Below are 22,601 nucleotides of genomic sequence, written 5' to 3' on the forward strand. Positions count from 1 at the left end.
AAAGTGACCACAAAAATATAGCATAAATAGGTAAAATCAAAGCTGCTGAACACCTAGGTACAATAAACACTTGTATCTTAGGCAGACTTCTGGAGAAATCAGTGAGCCAATCACACAAGCAGGAGAAGATGTTTCTGGGGTGTGGTCAGTGCACATTCTGTGTACAGAACACCTCTAATTAGCCATATTGCATTGCATTTTTCAAAAATTACCGCAGTTGTAGATTTAAAAAGGAAAGGTAATTTTTAATAACAATATGACTTGTGTCGCAATTGTATGCACTATATTATTTTTTCTTTATTTGCTATTTTTTTCCCCAAGAAAGTGGAATTATCCTTTAAGTGCTCCTGCACTGGAATGTACCAGTTTTAAATGGCATATTCCTACACATTTGGCTCATTCTCTTAGCAGTATACATGTTTAGATATATGAGCAAACACGAAAGGCTTGTATGGTACATCCATACTGGAGGATCCAAGACGAGCAAAACCACCACCTGGTGTTATTGTAAGCTGCTGGGTGAGAATGTCTACTACATAACGCAGAGAAAATAGACTAACAGGATGCTGACACTGCCAGGATTTCGAAGACTGTCAACTATCTCCATTCAGCCCTTAAGCTGAAATTGTTCTTTTAAAGCATTCCAAATCAATACATCTGTTTCCTTCAGAGTTCATATTTAAGACTATAGGATTATAAGTAAAGATGTTGTTTTTGTAAAATTTATTTTTTCATGCTGCAGGGTTAAGGGAGTCCTCCATTCTGTTAGTATTGGATGGAAATGGGCAAACATAGTCACCAAAGGTAGTATGCCTGGAGTATGAGGTTACTGTAAGCGTCCACTATTGCTTGTACTGTGCTTTATTCCCAAGTTCTCTCCGTGTCAGCACATAAGAGGGTAGTAACAATGAATGAGTTAAGGAATGCTTAATTCCCAGAAGAATGGAGGATTTAAATTCTGATAATAAGACATCGGATAACACCACAGATTCTTAAACCCTATATATATATATATATATATATATATATATATAAAATGAATTTTCTGTGAACACATACTGCATTTTGAGTTGTTACAGCAATATTTATCACTGGTCCCTCCCACCTTAGAGTTTCATGTTGCCTACTACAATAGAATTGTCATCATTCTTAATACATTATATAAAAAATATATTTTTAAAAAAATGTAATCTTTTATTTTTTTTAAAAAGGAAGCAAAATGGTACCGGGATCCTTGTAAGCCCTATCTCTGGTGCATGCACACATAAATGTATATCAATTCTGTACCTACATATTAAAATAGACCTGAACGCAAAAAGTGAAGATGATGTTATAGTTAATATTTAGAAATTTTAACTAAACAGTTGTCACAAAAAATAAAAAATAAATATATTTTCTTAAAGTGGAACTTTAAACAGAAAATTAAGTCTTGCTAAATCACTTCAGGCTAAAGCCAGGTATAGCTATGTAAAACAATAAAAAAAAAAAATACTATTGTATACTGTTTAAAATCCAGTAAGTGCCGGTTCACACTAGGTCGCTCCGACTTAGGGGGCGACCTGTGAAGTCGCGTGCAGCGCGACTTCAGCGCGACTTGCACGGACTTCATAAAATGAATGTCAATGCAAGTCACCTCCAGGTCGCCCCAAAGTAATACAGGACCCTTTTTCTAAGTCAGAGTCTTCTAAGTCGACTTGTGTCGCTCCTATTAGAACCGGTCCTGTACTACTCAATGACTGCGACGGTGCACGACTTGCCAGGCTGACCAAGTCGTCTGACAAGTCATATTAGTGTGAACCGGCACTAATACACTGTCAAATTAATTAAGTAAAGGCAAATAGACTGTGCACATTGCAAAGTGCAGTTGCTCCAGAGCTTGTTAAATGAGGTAAAGATTAAATTTGCAAAGAATACCCAATCACATGTAAGGAAAATAAAAAAAAACTGCATTTTTGTTTGCACATGATTGGATGATTGAAGTCGGAAGAGCTTGTGCTCATTTACTAAGCTCTGGAGCAACTGCTCTTGTAGAGTGCAACTTTGCAACGTGCACAGTCTATTTGCCTTTAGTAAATCCACCCATGTGTCTGCTCTACACATGCTCAGTTGCTCTCAGTTTTTTGACACTGTGCTGAAAATGTAGAGGCTGATATTCTGACAGCCTAAAGATTTACTGCTATTCAGGGGCTCTGGGTTTTTTATTGAGAACAATGAACTGGGATAGGGAAAATGAGCATGGGATACTCTAAAAACTGTAGAACTGGATAACTTAAGGACTCCTCAATTTCTGTCTGCACTTCACAGATTGTAAGCTTCACTTCACCAACTGCTGGCTGTACTGCACAACTGCCGAATGTCCCATAGGATCTCTATGCTGACTGTGACCTATACCCCTTCCATAGTTTAAAAGTTACATACAGTCAATAACTCCTCAGCAATAGGGTTGCTTACTCACTTAGCCACAGAATCATCGGTTGCCTTCTGCTGATATTCATCACTCTCTTCACCACCATAGGACAGTTGGACTCCTTCTCACCAACTTCTTCCTGGCTCTCTCCATTGAGCTTCTCCAGATCCTACTTGATACTTGTTTGTCAGCCTGCACTAGCTGGGACCTTGGTGTCTTCCTCACAGATCCTTTCAGAAAGCTGCCCCAGGGGCAGAGCCCCTGCACAGGGGTCTCCTCCAGCAGAACTGAACCAAGGAACCATGCTGCTGCTTGCCAGGCCTCAGGCTATGTATGAGCTCTCTCACCACCATCTGGACCCATTTCCCCAGGAAAAGGCAGGAATCCAAAAAATATTCAGACCATGGATGAAAACTGAGGGGTTGTACAAGCACCACTGAGAACCTACATTTAGGTGCTGCTGTCAGCTTTAACACCAAAATGTAATAGAAAGAGTTACTTTAAAAGAAGCATGTACTGAGAAAAAAATATCGAGTCTGATTGTGCTGATCTTCTAAAATGCTAGTCTGCTCACTCCTTAGTAGAGATGGATGAACACCTGAACTATCAGGGCCTTCGACCGTTTGTTCTGCCCGCCGAATGACCACAATGCATTGCGCTGCTGCACAGTGCAATGGAAGCCCTGATTGGCTGAAATAATGAAAGCTTTGCCCAATCAGGGCACATAGCACTGTCAGAGCCATGATTGGAAAAAGTAATGATGACTCTATCAAATCATGGGTCATTGCGCTTAGTCCCACTCCACACTATAAAAGTATTCTTTCAATAGTGGCCATTTGTAGTGTGATATCGGCGTGGTGAGAGATAGAACAAGACTCTGTTCAGTGCAGTGCTAAAGGAGAGTTAGTGTTATAGTGTGCTATTCTGATTGTTAGTGAAGAATATCAGTTTAGTGTGAATCTAGCGATAGTTCAGCCAGTGTGAGTGTAGTGACCATTCATTTTTACTTTAGTGTCAGTTTGTTTTGTCAGGGCAGGTTTACTGCATTATAGTTCAGTGTGTTAGTGCGCATTTAACGAAGTATATTTCTGTGCGTTACTGCACTTTTAACGCAGTATAATTCTGTGTGTTTCATGCAGTTTAATGCAGTATATTTCAGTGCGTTACGTGCCATTTAACTCAGTATAGTTTTGTGTGTTAGAGCACATTTAATGCAGTATTTTTCTGTGCGTTAGTGCATGTTTAACGCAGCATATTTCTGTGTGTTAGTGCAGTTTTACTGCATTATATTGTAGTTTGTCGGAGGAGTGTGTCTGTGTAGTGCGTACTCAGGTTAAAATGCACCAAACACCACTTTCAATTAATTAAAGTGCATCCGCGTACATATTTCCACATCTTTATTACAATTTTGTTAATAAGCACCTTCCCATCATGTCTGGGAGGCCAACAAGGAGAGTCAAACGTTCTCATGGCACTCTGAGTGGGCCAGCAGTGTCTGTGTCTGAAGGAAAAGGTGGATGTTGTCAGTCCTCAGGCAGGGACTCATTTCCTCTGTTTAGATATGTTGCCCATGCTATCCAGCCACAGCATGCAGAGGAGGTAGTGGATTTGCTTACTAAACCATCCTCATCCTCCGTCAACCAAGCAGAGACTAGTGCGCAGTCCACTGCATATACCAGAGTGGCTAAATCTGCCTCCTTGTCCACAGCTATTCCTGCCATAGCCCAACATCAGCGATGTAGGAGTCTGACTGTTTTTCATGCGTTTTGCATTTGGCTAGGGTCAGTGTAACTATTGGTAGCATGAGGCGATACCTGGATCCTATAGAGGTTGCACAGGCAGTCCAACTCCTCCAGGATGGCACATCAATACATGCCATTGTCAGAAGGTTTGCTGTGTCTCCCAGCACAGTTTCAAGAGCATGGAGGAGATTCCAGGAGAAAGGCATTTACTTTAGAAGAGCTTGACAGGGCTGGAAAAAGGTCCTTAACCCATCAGCAGGACCGGTATCTGCTCCCTTGTGCAAGGAGGAACAGGATGAGCACTGCCAGAGCCCTACAAAATGACCTCCAGCAGGCCACTTTTGTGAATGTCTCTGACCAAACAATCAGAAACAGACTTCATGAGGGTGGCCTGAGGGCTGGACGTCCTCAAGTGGGCCCTGTGCTCACTGCCTGGCACCTTGGAGCTTGATTGGCATTTGCCATTGAACTCCAGAATTGGCAGGTCTGCCACTGGCGCCCTGTGCTTTTCACAGATGAGAGCAGGTTTACCCTGAGTACATGTGACAGACTTGAAAGGGTCTTGAGAAGCCATAGAGAATGATATGCTGCCTGTAACATCATTCAGCATGATCGGTTTCTTGGTGGGTCAGTGATGGTCTGAGGAGGCACATCCATGGAGGGACTCACAGACCTCTACAGGATAGACAATGGCACCCTGACTGCCGTTCGGTATTGGGATAAAATCAGTGGACCCATTGTCAGACCCTATGATGGTGCAGTGGGTCTTGGCTTCCTCCTGGTGCACGACAATGCCTGGCCTCATATGGGGAGAGTATGCAGACAGTTCCTGGAGGATGAAGGAATTGATACCATTGATACCCAGGCTCGCCTGACCTAAATCCAAAGGACACCTCTGGGACCGGTCCATCTGACGCCGCCAGGTTGCACCTCAGTCTGTTCAGGAGCTCAGTGATGCCCTGGTCCAGATCTGGGAGGAAATACCCCAGGACACCATCAGTCATCTCATTAGGAGCATGCCCCGATGTTGTCAGGCATGCACACAAGCATGTGGGGGCCATACAAACTACTGAGTACCATTTTGAGTTTTTGCAATGAAATTTCAGCAAAATGGACTAGCCTGCTGCATCATTTTTTACTTTAATTTTCGGGTGTCTTTGAATTCAGACCTCTGATAATTTTAATTTTCATAAAATGATGTGTCATCCTTTCATTCCTAACACATTACCCAGTCCATATAAGTATAGATATCCAGCATGATATTTTTCCCCATTGAGATCTGATGTGTTTTCAAAGTGTTCCTTTAAATAGCTGCCTCTCCTCTGGTGGAGACACATCCCCTTCAGTCATGGCAGCAGCTAAGAAAGGGAAGTTCAGTAAATGCATCCTCCTATTTTTTCTGCACAGTTTTCCTTTAGGCCCAGAAATCTTACAAGTGGATTTCCCAGAGGCATTTAAAACGTAATATTTCAAAACTTAAAATACTACAGCAGTGGTCTCCAAACTGCGGTCTGGGGGCCAGATGCGGCCCTTTGCTTGCTTTTTTCGGGCCTTGGGGCACTATTTTCATGCACTGATACCAGCAATGGGGCATAATTCCCCCCATTGACACCAATATTGGAGCAATATTCCGCCCAATGACACCAACAATGGGGCCTAATGAAACCAATGATGGAGCAAAATTCCTCCCAATGGAATCATCAATGGGGTGCTATTCCTCTCACTGACACCAAAGATGAGGCATTGTTTATTCTCACTGACTTCGGGACTTTCTTTACTTCCACTGGCCGCAGTCCAGCCCCTCATAAACCTGAAGGACAGTAAACTGGCCCTTTGTTTAGAAAGTTTGGAGACCCCTGTACTACAGTATTGCCACCACCTTCAATTATTCGTTTTGGGTACATTGACCTTTTAAAATAAAAAGGGGTGCAGCCGATCCATTATCCTTCGGCAATTTATACATTTTCTGAATGTCCTGTTTACAAGCATTGGTGGGCAGATCAAGATTATTCTACCAATATATTTGGTGAAAAGTACAGAATGAATTACATAACGCTTGCTTCTCTCATGCCAGCTAAAGCCAAGCTTGTTTTTAGCATTATTTTTCTGTAATGAATGTAATAAATTCTCAATATCTGACAATATCTGCTTCCAAGTGATTTTTGTTCCTGCTGTGGTGTTGCCTGAGTGAATTATCTTTGAAGACAGAGATAAAATAACTTGTTTTTCATTGTAAGATGAAAATATTGCCTAAATATGTTCCTTGCTTTTACAGATCCATTCCCAAGAGCAGATTATTAACAAGCGAACTCCTTTATTGCAGATTTAATGCTGCAGACAACAGCTGTAATTTTCCAGGTAAGACTGAGCATTATGTCAAACACGATCCTAGGAGTTTTCACTTTATTTTTTTTCTGAAAATAGATTAAAGTTTACTGGGCTTTTTATTAAAGAACAAATCTACATATGATGCAAAGTTTCCACCCAGGTGTCATCAGTATCAGTGAATAAGACCGCCAATAAGTCAAACTTCAAAACCAGGACCACAGACAAACATGATCTATCCAGGGCCGGTGCTAGACTATTTTACGCCCTAGGCAAGACCAGCTACTTGCGCCCCCCCCCAAAAAAGAAAAAAAAAGGGAAATGGTTAAAAACTCCTCTATGCCATACCCAGTGACCCTGATCTGATGCTTCCTCCATGTTATGCTCTCATACCTAGTGACCCCCATATTCCTCCATGTCACACCCGGGGATCCTGATGTCCCTCCATGTCACACCCAGGGACCCTGATGTTTTTCCATGTCACACCCTGGTACCCCAATATTCCTCCATATCATGCTGTCATATCCACTGACCCCAATGTCCCTCCATGTCACACCCAGGGACCCCGTGTTCCTCCATGTCATGCTGTCATACCCAGTGACCCCAATGTTCCTCTATGTCAGACCCTGATGTTCTTCCATGTCACACCTGGGGACCCTGATGTTCCTCCATGTCACACCTGGGGACCCTAATGTTTCTCTGTGTCACATCTGGGGACCCCATTCCCCCATGGCACACCCAGGGACCCCAATTCCTCATGGATCACCTGGTGACCCCGAACCCCTGTTACACCCAGTGACCCCTATCCCCCATGTCACACCTGGTGACTCCGATTCCCCATGGCACAACTGATGACCCCGATTCCTTTTCATACCAGGGATGCTCCATGTAACACCCAGGGACCCCGATCCCCTGTTCTGGGCACACTCACTGGGCGGTATGAAGAGAGTGGCCCGCACTCTGCCCTCCTTCACTGTGATTCTGCTGATTCCTTCTCCCAGGACACTCCTCTCCTGGACCACAGTGCTCACCACAGCTCCAACTGGCTCCTAGTGGAGGGAAAAGCAGCAGTCAGAGAGCTCCATACTTATTTCATCGCCAACCTCCTCAGACCCTTCCAGGGCCTCGTCGCTTCTGCTCCAGTAAAGGTTCAGCCCTCCGTTGCCGAGCTCTGGCTCAGGTTCAGCTCTCCTCAGCTCCCTGCTTAATACCGACCCAGGGAAATGAACGGCTGCCCATCAGCTCAGTGCAGAGAGTCAATTTCTGCCCTGGGTTAAGGCCATTCAGCTCCAGCCGAAGAGGATCTTCATTCAGGCAGCACGCTGGTGGACTCACTTCCTGCCTCTTTGGGCCCCCTAACAGTGTTGGAAAGCCAGGGCCTGGTAGTTCCGCACTGCCCAAGACACCTGGCATCTACCACTGCCACTTCTTCCTCCCCCACGGCCGCCCCTCCCCTCAGCTCACAAGGATCATTCATGATGGAGATAGAGTGCTGTCTCATGGCTGCGCCCCTAGGTGGCAATGCGCCCTAGGCGGCTGCCTAGTTTGCCTAGTGGAAGCACCGGCCCTGGATCTATCAAGCTTTAGCAGCACTGACCTGGGATTAAAGGCAGCTTTGTCTTCTTCCCCCTCTTCTGGTCATGTGATATGTCACATGACAAGAGGAGGTAGCAAGAAATGCAGTCTTGCCTCACTCTCATGCAGGCATCCACCAAGTTCTCTCCCATCCACTTTACACCGTGCTGGAGGGAGAAGAGAGAGGAATCCTTCCTCTAGCAGTTATTGCAGCCTCTGCAGTGTGCACCATTGCGAATGACAGTGACAGCAGCATCACTTGTTATTCAGGCAATTAGAGAGAGTACTGACCGGCTCTCAATGCCCCTCTCTTCACATATTGCCAGTGCGTCCAGGGCTTGTTCCCTTTCTGCCCCTCTTTGTCCTGGCCTTGTCCGCACAGTGCAGGTTCATACTACTGGCTGCAGAGAGAGCAAGAGAGAACTCTGTGCATCAATCAGCTAACATACATAGCGGCCTGTGGACAGCTATTATTAATGATGGAGGTGTGGCTCCCATGTACGATGTAGACCTAGGAATAGGAGCTTTATCAGATCCAAAGCTCTACAAAACCTCCAGAACTCAGAACAGGACTTTAAAAATCAGATAAAATAAAAAGGTTTGTTTTCTCCTTTTGAGTCATAACTTGGATCCCCTTACCACAAGAAACATAGGTAGCACATATACACTGTCCACAATCTATACTCACTATATACAATATTTTGTCAACCTGCCTACCTTTACATGCACATGAACTTTAATGGCATCCCGCTTTAATTCATCCCAAAGGTGTTCTATCGGGTTGAGGTCAGGACTCTGTGCAGGCCAGTCAAGTTCCTCCACTCCAAACTCACTCTTCCATGTCTTTATGGACCTTGTTTGTGCACTGGATCAGGAGGGGGCCCTACCCAAACGGCTCCCAAAAAGTTAGGGGCATGAAATTGTCCAAAATGTCTTGGTATGCTGACGTCTTAGGAGTTCCCATCACTGGAACCAAGGGGCCAAGCCCAACCCCTGAAAGACAACCCCACACCATAATACCCTGCCAACCCCCACGCCCCCCCCCCATCCTATCAAATTATTTAGACTAGTGCACAAAGCAAGTTCATAAAGACATGGATGAGCCAGTTTGGGGTGGAGGAACTTGACTGGCCTGCACCTCAACCCGATAGAACACCTTTGGGATGAATTAGAGCAGAGACTACGAGCCAGGCCTTCTCGTCCAACATCAGTACCTGACCTCACAAATGCGCTTCTGGAAGAATGGTCAAACATTCCCATAGACCCACTCCTAAACCTTGTGGACTTCTTCTCAGAAGAGTTGAAGCTGTTATAGCTGTAAAGGGTGGGCCAACTCAATATTGAACCCTACGCACTAAGACTGGGATGCCATTAAAGTTCATGTGCGTGTAAAGGCAGGTGTCTAAATACTTTTTTTTTTTTTCCAAATAGTTTTTATTGAAATTTCAACAAAACAAAAGAGAAAATACGTTGTACAGCAGTAATGCAATCGCACCGGGGTGGTATATTTAAACAGTGACAAAGATTAATGAACATTAAGGGAATTGTCAAGGATACAACCATAAATATGTGCATAGTTACAACCTTAACATTAACAGCGGTAGTATAGAATATGTCTCCCTCAGATTGTTTGGCGTACCAGGACACCCATGCTGCCGATTGGAAGTCAAAAGATGCAACTGAGTCCTTTGACCTGAGAGCCAATAAGCGTTCATATTGGTGGTTCAGGTTAACTTGGGCTAACACCTCTTTATGGCTCAGGGCTATGCTGCTTTTCCAGTGTCTAGCTATAATAAGGTTAGCAGCCAGAAGTATGTGGATCACAATGGAGCGGAATTCTCTAGGGTAATCATGAATTCCTAGGTGGAGGATGGCCAGGGCAGGGTTGGGTTTAGTGAGGAAACCTGAAATTCTGGCCATTCTGGAAAATTTGCTTCCAGTAACTAGATATGCCCACACATGACCAAAAGATGTGATGGATATTAGCAGGTTGGCCGCAGCCTCTCCAGCCGAGGGGCGAGTATGAGGGAATACATTTTGCTAGTATAACCGGGGTTTTATACCACCTCGCCACAAATTTTTGGGCAAGGTCCCAATGATTTGTGCAGTGGGATGCGGCAGCAACTGCTTGGAATGATTTGGACCAAATGGTCGGCGAGAATTGCGTCCCTAGGTCTTTTTCCCACTTGGTCATGGGTGGAGTTTTGGAAAAGGACATTTTGTCTCCTAAGGAATTGTAGAAAAGGGAGATACCCTTCCGTTGCTCAACAGGGGTGGTGAGGAATACCCATAGATGCTCGTTGAGGAGAATCATGGGAGGATATTTAAGGAGAAATCTACTGATCTGGAGATATGAGTAGGACATAGAGGTGGGTAGTTGAAACTGCTCTACGAGATCTGACCACAGTTTGATAGTTTGGGATGATATGAGATCGTCCACCCAAAAGATCCCGTGGTCTGTCCACTTGGCAGTCTTAAGGTAAGGGATCTGGACTTCGAGAGTCTGAAAAGGGATACTTAGGGGTGACAACGAGGGCTGATGGGGAGTGATGGAGATTAGTTTCCTCCAGGCTAGAATAGTTGCCTGTGTAGTGGGAGGGAACGAATGAAGGGTAAGGGGTTTCCATGCGTCCGCCAGAAGCAGCAGGTGCAGCCAGTGGTGTATTTAGGTTTTGTGCTGCCCTAGGCCTGACTAAACTTGGGCACCCCCTAATTTAAATACGACCCACCCCTTCCTGTCTGTGGTCTGTCCGAATGTCCTCACCGGTGGATATTATCACAGCGCAGGTAGCAGTGTGACTGCTTTATGGGGGTGCCAGACCGATTTGCCTCCTGGACCCTGCCCTCTGGCCCAATTTGCCCCATAAGACTGGCACTATACTAAAAGTGTAGCGCAAGCCAGTGGGGACCCTTTTCGTGCGGGAGCCGGGAGTAGGTTGTTTATTTTTCGTGCGGGGTGCAGCTTTTTTGCTGCCCCCCTTCAAAGTGCCGCCCTAGGCCTGGGCCTTGTTGGCCTAGGCCAAGATACAGCACTGGGTGCAGCGAGGGCGAGTGTGATAAAGCAGCTTCCAGATTCACCCACAATGCTTCTGGGGAGTCGAGGAACCACTTTTTAGCTTGGGATAAAATAGAAGCATTGAAATAGTCTGCCAGGACTGGCCAACACACGTCCCCTACTTTTTTATGTTTCCCCAGATGAGCCAGTGAACACCTGGGTAGCTTTCCCAGCCAGACATAATGTTTTAGAATAGACGTCAATTCTTTGAGATATTTATGGTGTATAGGGATGGGTATGGTCCGAAATAGATAGAGGATTTTGGGTAGTTCTATCATTTTGAATGAGGCTATTCTACCCAACCAGGACTGTTCAATCTTAGCCATGCAAACGAGATTTTGCCGAATCTTGGCGATTAAAGGCTTGAAGTTGAGGTCAACGACTTTGCCCGTATCAGCGGCAATTTGAATTCCTAGGTAAGGAATAGATTGTGTGGCCCAGGTATAGGGGAACTGCTGTTGCAAGTGGAGTTTGGTATGGGTATTTATCCCCAGTGTCTAAATACTTTTGACAAAATAGTGTATATACTGTATGTATATATATTTTTATTTATACACACACATACTGTATATTCTGTATATCACAGGGAGGGTTAGAAACAATTTCTGTGTTTTACTGCTCATTGTAACCACTGTTTCCACTTATTTCCTTGCTGGGAAAATCCTGGACAACAAATCAATAAATGATAATAACAGGTGTCAGAAACAGAAATCTCACAGCAGGTCTTTTGCTTTCCCACTTTACTAAAATGTTTTATTGCTGTTCCTGTCCCTACTGCAAAGATTTCCCATCACTTTTTCTCCCCTGTACACCCTGTCATCGAACAAGTAGTGAGAGGAAATCACCCCAATGTGGACACACATCCCCACTGTGCCTGAAACAAAAAATGAATAAAAAAATTAGCATTAGTTCCAGTTTAGAAGCACATGTAGGCAGGTTAGGCATGCATAGGCAGTTAGCCTTTCCACCTGTAGGTGGCCTCACACCATTTTGGTGTGGAAAGGGGAGCCTCATAACAGAATTGGTCCCCTGGTGATTCCACACAGTGCCTTGAGAGAGGTTAAGTGGTCTGATTGGAAACTGAACTCTCAAGACTTTGGCAGCCATTTTGGGTGAGGGAACCTTTTAAATAAGGGACCCCACATAATTCTGACACGCTTCTGGTGACTAGATGGTCAAGGATAGAAACCCACTTGTGAGGAACAGTACTCATCCTAGGGAAAGGTACCTAATAGAGAAGGGATAGGTTAGGGCAGGCTCCTTGGTTATTGCTTATACTCTAGTGGCCGCTACAGAGGTGAGGAGCCGGTGCAAACTGTATAATTATACTTAAAAGGCCTTAGGAAGAGATGCTTCCCCTGCTAACTGAACCTATCCTCTGGTAATGCATTGAATTAATGCTGGGATTGTACTATTCTGCATCACTGTAAATGTATCTGTGCCAAAGACCAGTTTATCTGTTCATTTAATGAATCTGCCAAAGGCTTAGATGAAGGATACTTATACATTGTACACGGTGTGATAGTGGTTGCTCGCAAGTAAAGCACCTAATATAGGCTCCGCCTACACATAGTTTGCGGTCATTTGTATAACATACAAGGGGGTTGATTTATTAGGAGCAAATAGACTGTGTGCTTTGCAAATGAAGTTTGCACATCCGGCACATCGCGGATCGGGTGAACAGATTATTGGGTGGGGCTGGGGAAGACCCAGCTGTCATGGTACACGTGGGTACCAATGACATAGGCAGAGGAAGACGGAGAGTCCTAAACGATTTCAGGGACTTAGGCGCTAAGTTGAGGACTAGGACCTCCAAGGTAGTATTTTCCGAAATACTACCGGTACCTCGAGCCACACCAGAGAGGCAGCGGGAGATTAGGGAAGTTAACGAGTGGCTGAGGAGCTGGTGTAGTAAGGAGGGTTTCGGGTTCCTGGAGAACTGGGCCGACTTCTCAGTCGGTCACCGGCTCTTTGGTAGGGACGGATTGCACCTAAATGGGGTGGGTGCAGCCGTACTGGGTGAGAGGATGGCCAAAAAGTTAGAGGGGCTTTTAAACTAGGGAATGGGGGGGAGGGTACAGATGTAGAATTAGCCAGTGGAAAGCAAGTTTCAGAGGGCAGAAATGGGGGCATTAGCGGTAGGGTGTTCGGAGCCCCTATACCCAGGGTGGGTACGGGGAAAAATCAAGAGAGCAGCCTAAAAACATCAAAATTACGAGGCTTATATACCAATGCCAGAAGCCTGGCCAACAAGATGGGAGAGCTGGAGCTGCTGATGTTTGAGGAGGACTTAGATTTTGTGGGGATAACTGAGACTTGGTTTGACAGCTCTCATGACTGGATGGCGACCATTCAGGGGTATTCCCTTTATCGCAGAGATAGAGAGGGTAATAAAGGGGGAGGGGTATGTTTGTATATTAAGAACAGTATACAGGTAAATATGAGGGATGATATTAATAATGGAGCTATGGACGAGGCAGAATCCCTATGGGTAGAGCTTCAAAGGAAAGGCACGGTGGGGAAGGTAATATTGGGCGTATGCTATAGGCCCCCAAACCAGAGGGAGGAGGGTGAGGTGGACCTCATGTTACAGATAGGATTGGCAGCAAGGATGGGAAATGTCATTATAATGGGGGACTTTAATTATCCTGATATAGACTGGGCAGAAGGAACCGCGCATTCAGCCAAGGCTCGGCAGTTCCTAAATGTTTTGCAGGACAATTTCATGGGTCAGATGGTGAATGCACCGACAAGAAACAATGCGGTACTTGACCTACTGATTACCAACAATACAGACCTGCTCACGGATATAGAAATACGGGACAACTTAGGGAACAGTGACCATAGGTCAATAAGTTTCAGTATTAATTACAGTAATAGGAAACACAAGGGTAATATAAGGACACTGAATTTCAAAAGAGCCAATTTCCCTAAACTGCGCTCGCTGCTAGAAAATATCAATTGGGATAGAACCCTGGGAACAAAGAACACGGAGGAAAAATGGGAGTGCTTCAAGAGCATACTTAACAAGGGGGTGGACCAGTGCATTCCACAGGGAAATAAATTTAAAAGAGCAAAACTAAACCCTGGGTGGCTAAACTCCAACATAAAAATGTATATTAGAGCTAAAGAAAAGGCCTTCAAAAAATACAAGACTGAGGGGTCATTGGCAGCATTTAAGCATTACAAAGAGTGTAATAAGAAATGTAAAGATGAAATCAGGGCGGCTAAAATAGAACACGAGAGACATATAGCGGAGGAGAGTAAAAAGAACCCCAAGAAATTCTTTAAGTATATAAACAGTAAGAAAGCGAGGCCAGAACACATTGGCCCCATAAAAGATGATAAAGGAAAAATGGCCACTGAGGACAGAGAAAAGGCGGAAGTGTTAAATAATTTCTTTTCTTCAGTCTTCACAAAGGAATCGGGGGGCTACACGAACCCCGCTTGTAAGGCCGAACTAAATAATACACCTCAGGAAGTGCCGCCATGGCTAACAGAGGATAGACTTAGAGCTAAACTAGAGAAACTTAACATAAATAAATCCCCGGGACCGGATGGCTTGCACCCAAGGGTTCTAAATGAGCTCAGTCAGGTGATTGCCAGACCATTATTCTTGATCTTTAAGGATAGTTTACAGACGGGTATGGTGCCAGCTGATTGGAAAAAAGCCAACGTGGTACCAATATTTAAAAAGGGGCCGAGATATATCCCGGGTAACTATAGGCCGGTCAGCCTAACATCTGTAGTCTGCAAAATTTTGGAGGGGATGATAAGGGACCACATACAAGACTTTAGTAATGAAAACGGTATTATAAGTAGTAATCAGCATGGATTCATGAAAAATCGTTCATGCCAAACCAATCTATTAACCTTCTACGATGAAGTGAGCTGCCACTTAGATAAAGGTAAGCCTGTGGATGTGGTGTATCTGGACTTTGCAAAGGCCTTTGACACCGTTCCCCACAAACGCTTACTGTACAAACTAAGGAAGGTAGGTATGGACCATAAGGTGAGTACCTGGATAGAGAACTGGCTCCAGGGGAGAGTACAGAGGGTGGTGATTAATGGGGAGTACTCGGATTGGGCGGGTGTGGAAAGTGGGGTCCCCCAGGGTTCTGTCCTGGGACCAATCCTGTTTAATTTATTCATAAATGATCTAGAGGAGGGGATATCTAGTACAATCTCAGTATTTGCAGATGATACTAAATTAGGCATGCCAATATCTTCTATGCAGGATGTGGAAATCTTGCAAGCAGACCTGAACAAAATAACGGGGTGGGCAACTACATGGCAGATGAGATTTAATGTAGAAAAATGTAAAGTAATGCACTTGGGGGCCAGAAACCAGAAAGCAAGCTACTCACTAGGGGGGGAACCTCTGGGTGAGTCTAGGACGGAAAGGGACCTGGGGGTACTGGTAGACAACAGGCTTGGAAGTGGCATGCAATGCCAAGCCGCTGCAAGCAAAGCCAACAGAATACTGGGTTGTATAAAAAAGGGGATTCACTCCAGAAATAAAGAGATTATTCTTCCACTCTACAAGACTCTGGTCCGGCCACATCTGGAGTATGCTGTCCAGTTCTGGGCACCGGTCCTCAGGAAGGATGTGCTGGAACTGGAGAAAGTCCAGAGAAGGGCAACAAAAATAATTAGGGGAATGGAGGACATCGGCTATGAGGAAAGACTACAAGCACTGAACTTGTTCTCTCTGGAGAAGAGACGCTTGAGGGGGGATATGATATCAATGTACAAATACTGTACTGGCGACCCTAGCATAAGGAACAAACTATTTAGAGTAAGGGAATACAATAAGACACGTGGCCACTCACTAAAACTAGAGGAAAGGCGGTTTAACCTTAAAGTGCGTAAGGGGTTCTTCACTGTAAGAGCGGTAAGGATGTGGAATTCTCTTCCGCAAGCAGTCGTATCAGCGGGGAGCATTGATAGTTTCAAAAAACTATTGGATGGACACCTTAAAGACCACAACATACAGGGGTATACAATGTACGGTTAAAAGCAAACACACACACATAGGTTGAACTGGATGGACTTGTGTCTTTTTTTTTCAGCCTCACTAACTATGTAACTATGTAACTATGTAACTATATAAGTTGTACTCCGCAAGTGCAGTTGCTCTAGAGCTTAGTAAATGTGGTGAAGCTCTGCTGATTTCCATCACCCAATTATGTGCAAGAAAAAATGCAGTTTTTTTTATTTTCCTTGTATGTGATTGTGTATTTTTGCAAAGTGAAGCTTTGCCTCATTTACTAAGCTCTGGAGCAACTAAAGTTGCAGAGTGCAAAGTCTATTTGCCTTTAGTAAATCCATGTGTAGCGCTCTCCTAGGTAGGTGCTAGAGTGAATGTATATCATTTTTGGTTTCTCTGCCTGACAGAGAGACAGTAGGTAAATGTATGTGCTGTCTGCTTAACAGAGGCTGTGATTGTTTAGCAGAGCCCGCTTAGTGTGCTCTGGTGCTGCTCATGCTGTCTTGAGAAGTTTTACACTGGTCTAGTAGCTATGGAATGTACTGGACAATGAGAGGAAACCTTGCAGATGAGAGCATACAGCCCTGGCCAATTAAAAGGGGATGTGCCCCAATGCATGTTGGGTAACAGTATTTATATTGGATGAGCACATGGGCTCTGGGTCTTCCTCTACAGAGAGAGGTCCAGGTGGGGAGGGGGGGGCCTGCCTCTCCTCCTCAGGCACAGCCTGCCTTGTGACCTCAGGTGGGCAACCTGAGGGCCTGAAACATTGAAGCTGAAACCCATGATTCTTCTGAGAGTTGACTGAGGGAGGATGTCCACAGATCCTGTCTGTTACTACTGAGGTAGGCTGCCACTGGTACTTCAGAAGCCTTGTGAGTAAAGACCCCCTAAAGGAAATCCCTGGGACTTGTGCAAATCCCCCTCCTGGTGCTAGAAGTCAATTTCTGGGTGTAAGCTAAAGGGGACACTGGCTAGTGTCTTGAAGAGGAAAAGTTCACTAAGTTCCTTCTGCTACAAAGAGACTTGTTTATTCCGAACAGCTGCTGTATGGTCCTACTGATAATCTGCTACACAGTTCTACTGAGAAAGTTGTCCTCACCTGTGAATAGTTAATTTGGAGTATCCTACTAAATCCTTTCTCCTCTCCAAGGTCTCCAAATTAAACATCAAAACAAATTCCCTAGACTGGTCTGTGTGCGTGTGTGCACCAGGGTGAGTGTGTGCACCAGGCTGTGGAAAATACCCTGTGTCTGGCTGTGGCGTAATTAGTGAGAGACCTGGGCAAACAAGAATTCAAGCAGCTCCTGAGGGGATAGCGCTACACCTGTAAAGGACTTTAAGTGGTTAAAATCATCTTGATCCTTTATATTTAGTGTGCACATTGGAACATCTTCATTAGGCATAAAAAGACTTTTGGAGTTGGCATTTCAATAACATGTGCAGAGGAACCAGGCTGATCAATCAATCTGTGCACGTACCTTTTTTGAGAAGTTCACCCATTGCTCTGCTAACTTCCATCATGGTAGCTGTGCCACTGGATGGATCAATAGCTCCAAAGACCCAGGCATCTCTATGGTTACCCAAAGCGACATAGCGATCTGTAAAGAAAATATAGAATATTGTTAGCCTCATTTTGCAATTTACAGTTCTACTCCTTGATCTTTACTCCCTCCTAAATAGCCTGAGAATAATGTGATAATGTGGTAATGTGTGTGGCTGTAGCCTCCTGCACAAACAGTCTGATAGCCCTACTGAATCTGCCTGAAAGGGGTTGTGGGAATTGCTAGTTAGGTTTTGGTTTTATTAGTGCCTGACTTTGTTCTTTGAAGAGCCTACTACATTAAAATGTTTTTTTTTTTTTATTAATATAATTTAAAAGTAACATTTACTGATTTTGTACATATTTTCAGTGTTTAAATTAGAATACGATTTAAACATTTTAGGTCAGGTAAAGCTGAAATATTAAACTGTAAATGTTTTTGCATTCCTTTTCAGCTAGCAGGTTGAGCTTTAATCTGTGTTTCAAATATATCTTTTTACCTCCCTCTATAAAAAAAAAAAATGTTTACAGGCTACAGTAACTCAAGCTGTAATTTACACACACTAGTGGATAGGCCAGAGTAGTAAACAATTACCCTATCTACCTCATCCTCAAAACACCTTAAAAGTTATATTGTTTCATCAAGTCTGTTGACTTCTGCTGTATTCTCTCTTTAATAATTCATATTGGTAAGGTATTCATTTGTCACGTATTAAATGTTTATTTGTAAGACAAAGATAACATGTGTATATACAATATGTATGTGTGTATGAGATGCAGTAACGGGACTTGCGTAGGAAAGTGGTTAAAGCTTTATTTAAATTTTACAATTCAGAACAAGGGATTTTACTTACATTCGATGAGAAATGTCCCTTGTGCTGTAGGCTTCTTTGAAATCCAAAGTCCTCTGTGCCCCCATACCCCCTCAGCTCTAATCTTCTGGTGTTGCAGGGGTTAATACAACTTAGACCTGCCATAGGTACTCTTCAACAATACCAATTATGACCACCTTTTCAGCCATTCTCCTTCATTCATAAAAGCTGTAGTTTAGCTTCAATCAATTAAAAGCTTTCTATGAATGGAAGAGGCAGACTTTTTTTTTTTTTGTGCAAAAATACACTTACTGTACATCTGATACCACCAATCTAGACATAGAATGGCGGCTGGACCTCAGGCATATCACCAAGGTCCAGCCGCCATTCTGTCTAGATTGGCAGCATCAGATGTAAGTCTATTTTTGCACTACCAGTTCTCTATTACACTTTATTGGACCTTTTATTTTTACCATATCGACAGTTTTTCCTGTTTGTTGCTTTTTGAGGATTGGGAATATACTTTTTTAGTTTGTTTTTACATTTGTTTTACAAAAAATACTACACTATGAGCATTTTCTCTTGCATCTGATGATTTATCCGGTGTGACTGGCTGAGACATCTTTGTTCGCCCTCTTTCTGGAGGCTTTGGGATATTGATCACAGTCCGAGAGGAAAGATATCATCATCTGGGGCCATAATTGCTGTCCTATAATTTAGACAGCAATTAATTCTGGTGAGTCTGCATTTCAGTCATTCGGTGGAGGCATACTGTGCACTAATGATTTCTTATAGAGCCCTTCAATCTTTTACACTTGGATTTATCTTAACTGGACACCTTTATAATCAAGGACACTTCATTACACCTGTTTTCTATGCTTTATTGAGCTACTTAGCACTTTCTTTGTCACATTTTATTCACAGATATGAACATTTGTGTATGAATAATGGACACTTTATTGCATTGATATTTTTTTTTGTCTCACGTTGCATACTTTATTGTGATGCATTCATTCTTGTTAATAGCCCTGCAATCTTTCTCCTTTTATATGTACACTAGCGTTTGTATTTTGACACTAATTGCATGCTGCTGACACTCCTATTGGGCGCTGACATCATTCTTTTAATTGTTGCTGGCTGCAGGAGAGTCTGTTGATGCTGGCTGTTGGGAGATCTTTTGCTGTTGCTGGGGTGGTATTTTGTTGTAGCTGGGGGTCTACTGTTTGTGGGCAAATCTATTGTTGCTAGGGGGGTCTATTGCTGCTGGCTGTGGGGGATCTTTTTTACTACTTTTCTTAATATCATTAACAAATTACCTTGCACCACAAAAGGATACTTGGCTCTGTATTCTCTAGATGGGGGTGCTACGGAGAGGTGGGTAGGGGGATGAACGAAGCAACGGTGCCCAGAGGTGGGTAGGGGGCAGAGACAAGAAATTACTCAGAAGGGGGGCATTCCTGTACATATTCTCTTAGAAACAAAGTCCTGGTTAAAGGTAAATATGAAACAAATATTTCACTTACATACCAGGCTCAAACTGTCCTTCAATGAATCCAATGACATTTCTTATGGTTTTCTTTACATTGTAGGTCTTCACATAAAGCTTTATTTTACTGTAATTATAAAATATAATATATATATATATATATATAAACATAGCATGTAACTATTAGTTTATATTAACATAGCTTAGCTTTTGTGTCATCCATGCCTGTTAAAAGGATCAGATATTCATAAAATGTGTAATTTAAAGCTAAGCTCCAAGCATATGTAAACATAAGATCAATAACTGTAATTTGTTAAAAGTAAATATAATTATTCTAAAGGCAAATCATACCAGAATTAGACAGTATTACAGCCTCCTGAATACATTCTGAGTCCCCTGCACAGTAAGACTTTGGAATTGGAGAGAAGTCAATGCCGGGGGCCAATGAGGTTCTGCTGCAGCACACAGTGCTGTCAGTCTAACACTTGATATGCAAGGAAAGAACAGCAGAATGACCCATCAGTGCGCTGCTGCTCCTTCAGTGTCCTATCTCCAGGTTGGTGGTGAGTCCTGGATCAAGTTGGAAGGGGTTGTGGGAAATTGTTTTATTTCTGATCGTTAATTGTTTTTTGTTATGTATGTATATATATATATATATATATATATATATATATAATTTGTCATTTTTAGTTTTGTGATTTATTATGTTTAACATTGTAATCTAGATGACAGCGGGTGCTTTTGCATTGATTGCTCCTTTAATATAGATTTTTATCCTTCATTTTTAGGATCTTTTGCTTAATCCCTAACTTATGGGATTTATAGTTTTAACATATTTATATGTCTACTATTTATATATTGTCTATTATATTGTTTTTTATAGAGCTTACTTTGGTCCATTAGAGAGGAAATAGGTTTTGGAGCCTGACTCTCTTTTTTTCAGAGACCTTTTCAGCATATGATTTTATAAAATATATATTATATGGTATACTTTCTATATTGTTGAGTTTTACGTTTATAGTGGCTATTTACCCCTTAGAAGCTTGTATAGCCCGCTGACTTCCGCCGTTGCATATTGCGGCGTCCTTGTGGCTATGGCAATTGGGAATAGCCAATCACGAGCCTGCTATAGCTTAGCCAATTAACAAGTTGCGTTTGTTAATCCCTGTTTAAGCCCGCTGACTTCCACTTTCGGGTACAGCGGCGTCTTTGCGGCTATGGCAACCGGATTAGCCAATCAAGAGACCGTTACAGTGTGGCCAATCAGCGATTAGTTCAGCACATTTATATGGGTGACGTTTCTTTGAGCCTCCAATCACCGCTGACGAAGTCCCCGCCCATACGCGTGCGGGGGGAAAGGTGGAGCCATTGACGTCACCCGCTGTTATCTGGAACATTGACGTCACGCCGCCTGTTACATTCGTTTTGCCTGTTTATCTTCAACACAGAGTAAGAGGCTCTTTTATATTGCGTTTTAATAAAATTGTTATCAGGATTACACTATGTGTTTGCCCATCTTATGTCTCCTATGGTTATGAGTGGAGCTGTGGAGGTCCAAGCTGATCCAGGTTCACTGCTTCTATCCTGGGAGAGGAGAGTTCTGGCTGTCATACTGTGCTTCTAAAGGCTATTAAGTGGAGCTGTGGAGGTCTGTCTAAAACCGATCCAGGATTGCTTCTTCCATACTGATAGAGGATAGTTGGGCTTGCTTTTAACTGATATGAGGTGAGAGCCGAGGCCAATCTTTATGGTGGTGGTCGATCGTGCACTGGATAGCACCTGTGCCCCATTTAGGATCAGTCTGATTCACCTCCTTCCCGCGGGTCTTGCATGGACTTTTTTCAACTCATTTTTTACTTTTAATATTTATGTTTGATTTGATTTATGAAGCGCTGCACTATTTCTTTGTATGTACTGGATCAAGTTGAACTGCCTAGTAACAGTGGAGGTCCACGTCTGGCTTTAAATATTTGCCACTATAAAAATCATTTTTAAACCATATCAACAATAGACACATTTAAAGAAAGTTACCCCAACATTTCATATTCCTGATATGTGTCTGCCGTTCCATGTACCTGTATGAAAAGGTATCCTTGTCTCCTTGTATTGCTTTCTTTGTGTGAAATATCTGGTCTTCCTGCCAGTCTCTCTGCTTTCCTATTTACAAAAAAACTGACCACACTAGTAATGGTTCTCCCACAACATCGTTAACTTTCTGGCTGTGCTGGAAATCCAGCCTGCTCTCCTCCGATGATTAGATTTTATGCTGATATGCCCTGTGCTGCTGTTTTTCCTCCCCTCCCCAAGTCTCCTGTGCTTTTATGCAGCTGAGAAAAGAGGGTATGCGATGACTTATAGAAAAAGGGGAAAAAAAAGGTATTTATAATGGTTTTTCTTTTTTTTAATATACGTATAAGCAAACTTTTTTTATTGTAACCTGAATGGGTAAGTGTTCACATACAGTGCCTTGCGAAAGTATTCGGCCCTCTTGAACTTTTCGAACTTTTGCCACATTTCAGGCTTCAAACATAAAGATATAAAACTGTAATTTTTTGTGAAGACTCAACAAGTGGGACACAATCATGAAGTGGAACGAAATTTATTGGATATTTCAAACTTTGTTAACAAATAAAAAACTGAAAAATTGGGCGTGCAAAATTATTCAG

At 43.2% G+C, this 22,601-nt stretch overlaps 1 protein-coding gene across 1 annotated transcript in view; it reads right to left on the minus strand.

Moving 5' to 3' along the window:
- LOC309569260 (putative N-acetylated-alpha-linked acidic dipeptidase) overlaps positions 1–22,601 on the minus strand; it is a 256,771-nt gene that overhangs the window by 121,028 nt on the left and 113,142 nt on the right. Inside the window, exons 8-9 of the mRNA XM_082275019.1 lie at positions 19,977–20,062; positions 17,576–17,695 (exon numbers count right to left, since the gene is read on the minus strand). Coding sequence (XP_082131145.1) covers positions 17,576–17,695; positions 19,977–20,062 — 206 coding nt within the window. The remainder of the gene's footprint in view (positions 1–17,575; positions 17,696–19,976; positions 20,063–22,601) is intronic.

The sequence above is a fragment of the Pelophylax lessonae genome (genome assembly GCF_965119305.1).
Source record: "Pelophylax lessonae genome assembly, chromosome: 13".
Classification (NCBI taxonomy): Eukaryota; Metazoa; Chordata; class Amphibia; order Anura; family Ranidae; genus Pelophylax; species Pelophylax lessonae.